Source organism: Empidonax traillii, unplaced genomic scaffold (assembly GCF_003031625.1).
Source record: "Empidonax traillii isolate 1590-97213 ecotype Southwest subspecies unplaced genomic scaffold, ASM303162v1 scaffold598:size422692, whole genome shotgun sequence".
In the NCBI taxonomy this organism is placed as follows: Eukaryota; Metazoa; Chordata; class Aves; order Passeriformes; family Tyrannidae; genus Empidonax; species Empidonax traillii.
This window is the reverse complement of record NW_020955791.1, coordinates 127,441-137,649: the sequence shown is the minus strand read 5'-3', so window position 1 is coordinate 137,649 and position 10,209 is coordinate 127,441. Positions and strand designations below refer to the sequence as shown.

The 10,209-nt window shown below is 36.9% G+C and overlaps 1 protein-coding gene across 6 annotated transcripts in view; it reads right to left on the bottom strand.

The window, feature by feature from the left end:
- Positions 1-1,132: 1,132 nt before the first annotated feature.
- LRRC6 (leucine rich repeat containing 6) overlaps positions 1,133-10,209 on the bottom strand; it is a 32,150-nt gene continuing 23,073 nt past the window's right edge. For 5 of the 6 annotated variants that reach the window (XM_027898474.1, XM_027898477.1, XM_027898471.1 and 2 more), the window contains 3 exons: positions 9,857-9,942; positions 1,541-1,739; positions 1,133-1,493 (listed from right to left, as the gene is read on the bottom strand). In XM_027898474.1, coding sequence (XP_027754275.1) covers positions 1,553-1,739; positions 9,857-9,942 — 273 coding nt within the window. In that variant the 3' untranslated portion in view covers positions 1,133-1,493; positions 1,541-1,552. Of the gene's footprint in view, positions 1,494-1,534; positions 1,740-9,856; positions 9,943-10,209 lie in introns of all 6 variants that reach the window. The other variant, XM_027898472.1, reaches the window with a different exon arrangement.

Here is a 10,209-nt window from a genome sequence, read left to right as displayed (position 1 = left end):
GCTGCTCCCTCCTTGGCTCCTCCTCCTCAGCACAATTAGCCATTTATAGTGAACAGGGACATATTGCAAAAGCAGTTGATGTTTTAATACTCCATTAACCAGAGCAGAGCTAATTAAATAGATTTCAGGGCTGAGAGGCTTGTATAATGGAAGAATGTATTGTGGAACTGGAAAAATTGAGTCAGTTCATAGGAAAAATCTGAGATGATATATATGACAGTGCATCAGATGATGCCTAAATTCCACTTTGGTCTATGTCTTTGTAATATATAAACTTTATTTTCAGCTCTCAGTATAGGCAGCATTAATATGAAACTTCATTTTTTTTAATCCTATATCCATTTCAAATTGCAACCGAAGGAAATGCATCAGTTCAAGCCATCAGTCTGCGTTGATGGGTATATTCTGCTTCTCTTCAATGCCCTTTAAGATAGACTATTTATCTTTATCTTACATTAAACATCTGTGGAGAATCATAAAGCACTTTAGAGTGGCTAAAAATTCCCAGAATTCAGTAGCAATATTTTCATTCGAACTGCTGAGTTTTTTGCATGATGTTTTTCACAGTTAGGGATACAACACTTTTGAAGAATGTGTCATGAACTTGACTATGTGCTGAGGGTATTATGGGCACTATCTGAATCTAGACTGCTGCTTAAACACTATATTTTAAGTGGAGTTTTAGTGGTTCAGTTATAATTGCAACTTAATAATTTTCTATCCTCAGGATGAAAACAAGTTCTAACCAGATAATATGGTTTGATTCTCCCTGACTTAAATTTACTTGCCTTATCCCATCTGACCAGAAGCAAAAGCTGATTTGAATCTGAAGCATTTTCTTTCTGCAGAACCAAATGATGTCTTCCTCGACAAAGAAACAATTTCAAGAACATTAGCAAGGTAATGTAGCTCACTTTTTGCTTGAAGTTTCTCTTTACTCTCTCCTAAAACCTTCAAGGAGTGGCACTGTTAAACCAGCTCCAGAATCCAGGAGCTGTGCATTATGCAGGAAAAACATCCACTGATGTATGACAGGTTACAGCAATGTCTCTCGCTCTCCTAATACCTTATTTTCTTCTACTGTTGTCCTTCATGAAAAGGAAAACACTGAAGGAATGCACAGAGATTTTTCCTATCCTTAGTTTAATGAGCATAATCATAAATCTGGTTACAAGTGCTTTATTCCTTCCTTCTCTCTTTTTCTACAGTAATATGTCATCTTTCAACCCAGACAGTAAATTCTTTGAAGAAATGACAGTCTCTGATATATGACTCCCATTCTGATCTCACACTAATCAAGCAATATAGAAAAATGAATTTATATAGCAATATACTAACAGAAAATTCAGCAAAAAACACAAGCATAAAAAAGTTATTGATAAGAAATGTAATGATATTTCCAACTCCAGCTCTATTATATTTGCTTTACACATAGGGTTCCAAAACTCAACCATACACACTACATATATATATAGAGAGAGAGAGAGGGAGTGACTGTTTAAGGACACATTATAGAGGGACATATACTATAGAGGGACCATTTAAGAATGTTTCAAATTAAGGGAGGAACATCTTCATCATTTTCAAACTCAACACAACTCTCCTTAACCTCTGTCATCTTCTCTGGTTGTAGCTTTAGAGGTCCCTGTCCAGTTCGTTCCTTTTCTTGGATTATCTTTGTCACATCAGGGAATGAGTATTTGCTAGGATCCACTTCTAACTTCTCAACTTTTCCACTCCTGAAACAAGAGGGAAACAAATGGAAAAAACTTAACTTCAGTGTCAAATATAAGAGAACTATTTGACTTTATTCTGTCATTCTGTGATTCTATTTTGAGTGCCTGTTTATAAAGACATCGACTTTAGTGAGAGGGTTGTTACTAAGTCCAATTAAACCAGGGTTAAGAGTTCTTGTAACTTGAAAATTGATTGCTATAAAAAACCTCAACGTAAACCCAGAAAAGTACTACAAAATCTCTTCAGATTTTGTAGAAAAGAATCTTTAGCCTACAAACATCAAAATTTAATTTTTCATATCTGTAATTTGTTTTATATCAGAACATGGTGACTGCTGGTATCACACCACAAATGGTTGGCTTTTGATATAAGACAATTTTTTTATCTAATTGTTTTTTAATTATTTTGTTCTTTCTGCTCATTTTTAACACACTGGCTGTTTATTAATTTTTATGTGACAGATTCATCTTTGGAAAACAGAAATACTTTTATTTAGAGAGAAAATAAAATTGTATAAACTTTTTTATTTGATCATCTCATTTTTATGTTTTGGTAATGTCAATCCTCACCATGTTTGTACTATGAAAAAAAAAATTTGTAAGAAAGGTCAGAGTTTTAACAAAATTTGCAGATTCTACTGATATTAAGGATACTCCTTCAGATCACACTTAGAAATGTGTACAGGCCACTCATTAAGGCAACTTACGCACATGACATGATGATCAAAGATTTGAAATATACTCTCTGAATTTCAGCATTTAATCTCAATGTTCTTTTCTAATAGAGGGGCTCAGTGATTAAATGGAAAAAATCTAGCTTCCTTTCAATGCAATTTGTAAGAGTTTACATGCAGAATAGCAAAATGGAAATTTAATAGCCCAATGATGTTTCATTTCTTCCGATTACAATGTGATTTGTACATCTTTGTACTCCATTGTATACTGAGTGGTACTTTGGGTCACAGTTCCAAGCTCAGCATTGCACAAGACAGATGTGAGAAAACTGAGTGTTTACCCAGGAGATCAGAACTAGAACAAACAGAAAAGAGGCAAATGAAAAAAAAAAAAAAAAAAAGAGGTCATGAAAACAAATACAAGAAAAGTCTTACTTCTTGCCCTGAATGGTCTTCAATTTATAAGGCCAGATTTTTTTTTCCTTATATTACACTATGCTATTTAATGAAATAAAAATGGATTCTATCTGTGGTAACATTCTGGAAAATGTTCATCCCCAAAAATCAACAGACATTTTGCTTCCTGTGTAATTTATGAAATGTGCTGTGTCCTGCAATCACTTTATCAGTAGCTGCTGGTGAGACAGCAAAGAGAGCAGCCTCTGTCCAGAATCTTAATCTAATCATTAACCACTAATCTGAAGCACCGCAGAAGAAGCTGAAAAACCATAAATATGAAAAGAAATCAGGCTCAGTGTTTGTTTCCATCACATTAGAAAAGAATTTCCTTGATTAGAAGTATTTTAATTAGCAGTGGTATTTCACGTTTGTTGAGCGGCTCTAAAATTGTACAAATTGTTATTCATGCAAATACAACAAACTCTATGGAGTTTGAGTAGTTTGTTTAGAAGCAGAATAAACTTCATTATACCAGAAATGAACTAACAGTAGTTTCATAAGTAACAAAACACATCAACAAGCTGTGAAAGGATTATATGCATCAGCCGTTCTCAAAATTTCATCGACACGTAATCTGGAAGTGTTTTAGCACCAGACAACAGGTGAGACTGAGAATCAAGCAGAGGTGATTTTTTGGGAGAAAGGAAGTGGATTTTTGCATACTTACATGAACATGATCAAACATTCTATACTTGTTTAGTAAAGCTTCAGAGTGGGAATCACAACTACCATGGCTGAGTCAGTGCAGCTATGGCACAGTGATCTGCCGAGCATCTGCTCCTCTCATCGTGCAATGTATGCAAAAACAGCCTGGGTATTGATGACATCAAGACTAACCCACCTGAACATTTTTGGAAGAAAGAATGAGGGGTTTTTCCATGCAATTCTACCTAGCGGAAATAAAATCATCTTGTTGCTGAAGCTCTTCTATGAGCAATGGTAAGACAACTGTGATATTCCTTGCAGGACCTGCTACAGCACAGATCTGAAAATCTCAGTGTTTGCAAAATGCTTCAAGTTCAGGTTTAAAAGCAGATGAAGGTCACAGTTTCATAGTTTTTGTCACTACTACCTGCTGTTCAATGCTCTCTACTCAAAAAATTATGGTCTAAAGACTAGAACACCATACAAAAATAAATAATACTGGATTAAATGCTTTCTTTCTTCCTGACATTTTTGTCCCTTTGAAAAGCTATTTCTAACTCCGCACAGTTCAATAATGATTTTAAAGTACAAATGAAAAGACCACAATAAAGAAAGTTAGTTCCTCCATTCTGCATAACCATAGCAGCCTGCTGAACAATCTGGTGTGGGACAGAGTGCATATCTGATAATTCGATATTTCTTGATAATTTACACTTTTTATTCACACAGTTCTTAATGCACATATTTGATACTTTAAGGATTTGACAGTTACATTCCCCTGCTTCAACTTCTGAATTTCAATAAAATTTAAGTTGCTAAAGATTTCTCATATATTTGATCCAGAATATACAATTATTGAGACTTAACTGAAAGTTTTGTTTCTGGCACCAGGATATCCAAAGATATTTTCAAATCAAAACCAACTGCTTTGAAGAGAAACTTTTTCCAGTCTTCTAACATTATGAATGAAACAGTACAAAAATAATTTCATCTTAGAAACTAAGTACTAATAAATGCCTTTCTTAAGAAAACAGAATTATTCCATTATATCGAATACCTTATTTGAGAGCTTAGAGAGAGAGAAAGACAAATCTTTATTTATGTATGTTAAAAACTGATGGTGAATGTCTGACTTTTGCCATACTCTGGTCTCAACTTTTGAAAATATAGACTTAGAAAAATCTACTAGGTAATCTAACCAAATAATTATGGTTAATAACCTCTTTCATTGTATAACGGGTCTTTCAAATCTCTCTACATAGAGATAAGAAACTATAACTGGAGTCTTCAGACTGGATCACTGGAAAAATATAAATACTGGTAGAATCAAATTCATTTTTCAGGGACTAAACTACAACCAAGAAGAACTAACAAATCACTGGTGAGAAGTTCTGACAAATGAAAGGCTGATGATTCCTGGGTCATTCTGTTCTAAAAGACAAATACGTCTCACAAATAGGATTCATCAGACTGAGACTGTATATAATAGCAGAGTCCAAGTTGCTAAAAGTTAGACAGAAAATCATAATCACTGTGACATTTTCAACTTCCTTGTTCCATCCCTTACCTTCTTTTGCATAATCACTTGAAGATACTAAATAAACTGGCCTTGTCTGTTAGCAAGAAATATGCTCCAATACCTGCAAATGTGCAAACTGACTGAATTTTTTCACGTGGCTAAACACCATCTTATTTTCACCCCTTTCACTATTCGATTTGTCAGCCAAAGTCGAGTCCCTGATGTATTAAAAATTAAGGGAAGCTTATAGTGACACCACACTTTATTCTAACAAAGTTGTCTACAAAGTTATGGAATTTTAGAACTTGACTTTTAAGTACATCTCTGCCCTCAGTCTTTTGTCCTTGCCACATGTACACAATTGGAGGTAACTTCAGATTGTAGTGAACAAGACCTAACTGAATAGTGTTCTTGAGAATGCTCTTCTCCAGAAGGGCACGTTTCTGAAGTCTCCTTGCCCTTATGACAGTCAGGGATTACCAGAGGCCTGTGTGTGAAAATTAATTTTCAAATCACTTCTGAGGCACCCCACCTTTTGTTCTCTTCATTGGTCAAATGATAGACGTGTATACCCTCTGCTTTGGTTAGCTCCATGCCTCCAAGAGAATGGAAATGAGTCCATACTGGAAGACTAATTTGAGTAAAAATCCTTTTTAATATGTTGCTTAGTCATACCTGACTCTACTCTCTAGTTAGTCAATTAAATTACAGTTCCTATGATTCCTCCTTTCCCAGACAATATAACTTGCATTCTGAAAGTTCTCAATGTCTTCATGACAGCTAGCAAACTTTGTAACCAGAAAATATTGATTCTGCAAATCAATTCAACTCCCAAGATTTGTGATACTCCCAGGTACTTAACTAGATCTCAGTATGTCTCATCTTCAGCAACGCTGCCACATCCCAAGTGAGACAACTGTGGAGAGTTTTTGAAATAATCAATCTTTTATTCTCTACTTATTAATAAATGAAAAAAAGCTCAACTAAAACCAAAAACTTCTCCAAGGAAAGTAAAGTAATGCTTGTTTATGACCATGAAACTGCAAACCATAAAGGAAGTTCTGCCAATGAGTATTAACACGACATGCTTGCTAGAAAAAGGTTAGAATTAAAATCCAATACAGTGATTAAAAACATTCAAGTTTTCCTGGTCCCAAGTTCAACATAACTTAGAAGCAATTTTATATATTTTATGTCTCTCACAATTAGTGAAATTTGGTTGAAACTGTTCAAAGGCATTTATGGGTGTACCAGCAGACAGAGATGGATACTCTAGCAGTAAAAAAAACACAACACTTCCCCCCTCCCCAAAAAAGCCAACCTCCCAAAAAAACAAACCCAACAAAGCCCCCAAAGCAAAGAAAAAAAGTTGTATTCTTATATATCTTTCTTTACTGGAGGAATTCAAATGTGTGGATATTTACATTTAGAGACATTTTAAGTTTTATTCCATTTCTTTTCTTTTCCAACATGGCAAAGGAAGAACAGTCTAAAGCTGAGACAAGGATTATTGTCTTTATGTAACTGTTACTCTTAAAATTTCCAGTATTATTTAGAAAAGTCAGTTCCCACCTACTGCTGAGTTTCATTTACGCAGCTGTGGAGAACTCAACTTCAGTACCTCGCAGCTGAACCGTGAGGCCAATTCCAGTAAGGAATGGAATTCTGAGCTACTGCATTAATACAGGCTTTGTAAGTGTAATAAATCACTCTGTCAAACTGCTTCCACAGACACTTGCCTCTCTGCAGGTTTCAAAATACAGTTCTGTGTACAGTCACATGAGAAATCCCTCATATGTGGCAGAAGTAATGACAGCATCATCATGTAATCTAGCTAACAAGAGTTAAAGAGATTTAAAGCACTACATTACAGTTTAGCAGATTATATGTCTGACAGCATTTAGCTAAGACATCTGTAGCTGTCAAGTGCAATCACTGTAATGAATGTTCTTCTGTAATCTAAGAGACAACTATTCAGCAAATTTTTTAACATCTGGCTACTCAGAGACTTTTCAACTAAAGAGGTCAAAACTTACTATTTTTAGAAAGAGCTGTAATTCAGAGACTCTTTTCCTACTCTACTTTTGTAATACATATTCCTGCAATATTTTAACCCTCAAAATCTGCAGGAAGCATATTCATAATTACTTAAAACTGCACTGAAATCCAACACCCCTGCAATGAGCAAGGACATCCTCAACTAGATCAGGTTGCTCAGAGCCCCATTCAACATGACCTTCAATGTTTACAGGGATGGTGCATCCACCACCTCTCTGGGCAATCCTCATAATAAAAAAATTCTTTCTTATATCTTTCTCCTCATTTACTTTAAAACAATTTCCCCTTGTCCTACTGCTACAAGTCCTATTAAAAAATCTGTCCCCCATCTCTCAAGATCCTCTTTAGTATGCAAGGCTGCTCCCTGGAGCCTTATCTGTTCCAGTCTGAAGAACACAAACTCTCTCAGCCTTTCCTCAAAGGAGAGGTGTCCCAGCCCTCTGATGACTTTTGTGGCCCTCCTCTGGACAGGCTCCAGCAGGTCCATATCTTTCCTGTACTGAGGACCCCAGAGCTGGATGGAGTACTCCAGGTGGAATTTCACCAGAGTGGAGTGGAGAGGGAGAATCCCCTCCCTCAACCTGCTGGCCACACTGCTTTTGATGCAGCCCAGGATACCATTGGTTTTCTGGCTCCAAGTGCACGTTGCCAGCTCATGTCCAGTTTTCCAAGCACAAGTATCCCCAAGTACTTTTCAGGGCTGCTCTTTATTTCCCCAGCCTTTATTTACACCAGGGGTTGCCCTGACCCAGGTGCACAACTTGCATTTGTCCTTGTCAAAGGACATTCAAATGGGCCCACTTCTCAAGCTTGTCCAGGTCCCTCTGGATGGCATTCTGTCCTTCAGGTCTGTCAACTGCACCACCCAGCTTGGTGTCATTGGCAAACTTGTTGAGGGTGCACTTGGTTCCACTGTCTATGTCATTGTCCCCTGAGGGACACCACTTGTCACTGATCTCCCTCCAGACATTGAGTCACTGCCCACTCCCCTCTAGATGCAACCAGCCTACCAATTCCTCATCCACTGCACCACTCCATCCATCAAATCCATCTCTCTCCAATTCAGAGAGCAGGATGTTGTGGGGGACTGTGTCAAAGGCTTTACAGAAGTCCAGACAGATGACATCCATTGCCTTTCTCTCATCCACTGATGCAGTCACTCCATCACAGAAGGGCCCTCGGTTGTTCAGGCAGGATCTGCCTTTGGGGAAGCTGTGTTGGCTGTCCTGAATCAGCCCCCTGTCCTCCATGTGCCTTAGCACAACTTTGGGGAAGATCTGGTCTCTGATCTTCCCAGACAAAGTAGAAACTTCAAAGGGGAGGCTGACAGGTATCTAGTCATTAGTGTCCTCTTTTTTCCCTCCTTTTTTAAAAAATGGGTGCAACCTTTCCATTTTTCCAGTCACCAGGGACTTCCCGTGACTGTCATGACTTCACAAATATAATGGAGAGTAAGAATCCACCATTTAGATTGGACCCTCTAGAAATTTTTGAAATACTCAGTGATCAAGACAATGCACTGTTGTGATGACTCCTGCCTAAAGAAGGGGTCCAGTCCTTGTGGCCCTTTAGTAACCTTATAAATTCTTACAGTTGCCATATCATAGAATCATAGAATTAACTGGGTTGGAAGAGACTTCCAAGATCATCAAGTCCAACCCTTGATCCAACCCCACTGTGATTACTAGATCATGGCACTCAGTGCCACATCCAGCCCCATCTTAAAAACCTCCAGGGATTGTGAATCCACCACCTCTCTGGGCAGGCCATTCCAATACCTGATCACTCTCTCTGTAAAGAACTTCTTTCTAATATCCAACCTAAACTTCCCCTGGCAGAGCTTAAGCCCGTGCCCTCTTGTCCTGTCTTCTCCTCATGGCGCAGGTCATGCAAGAAAAGAAGTTAATGACTGATTTTTATTAGAAATAGGAAATAGCATGCAGCATTAATTACAACTGACCCTTGCAGAACCATTTTTTTACTATCTGCTTAGTCTTTTCTTCAACATTCACCACAATGAAAACCAACAAGGTAACAAGTGCAACACTTCAAATATAAACAGATAAACAGCTTAAAAAACTCCGTTATCATATCTTTTTCTGATATAAATAGCATTGGCTACAGCAAGACAAAAAGGAAGGATTAAATGAGATATCATGTTATTTTTACTTAGGCCAAGTGTCCCTCAACCCTAATGTCTATCTACATTAATACCTGCTAAGGGTAAAACCAAAAAACCATGCATCACAGATCCTTGCTTCTGGCAGTCACTAACTGGAAGATTTCAAGAGCTGGAGTTTACACCACATTTAATAGGATGGATCTATGTTATAAACCCTTGCAGAATTGACTTTTGAACCTATTTCCTTGCACAGTAGCTCAACCTGCATATCCATGAGAAAATACATTCCTGAGAGAGGTTCAAAATCATTGCTTGCTAAAAGGTTTTCAGACTTGGGTTCCATTGCAAGGATCTCTGCAGAGGCCGTTCTCAGTAGGTGATTTAGTTTTAGGATATACCAATTAATAATCTGAATGAGCTGATGGTACAAAACTGATAGGCAGAAATAAGTGCTTTTTTGGCTCTGCTACTTTATAAACAGCACCAGACAGGCTATTAGTCTAAAGCTTATAGAAATAGTTTTACTCTACACAAATCAATGCTTTCACATTTTCAACAATAACATAATAAGAAGCACATTTTCTGGCATGTGAATAACACACTGAAAAAAATAAAACAAACGCAGGAGACAAAAAGGAATTACCTTCTCGCATTTTTTTGCAGCGTATCACAGTCAGAATGTTTAATTGAAGCTGAAACTTTTTGCTTAGCCAGGATTATTTCTTTGGCCTGAAATAAAAACAGACAAAGAATAATTCCCATAACAGTCGACACTTTTGCTCACAAGCATTTAAAATAATCTCTCAAAAATAGAAAATTGAGAGCGTCTGCATAAATTTTCTCAAGTGACATTTACTCTTTCTGTTAGATTTTAACACTTCGCTCAGCATGAAGCACAGACATAAGGCAAATTTAACCAAATTATCTGAATGGAATTATAGTCAAACATTTATAAAAGTGTATATATATATATATATATATATATATATATATGAC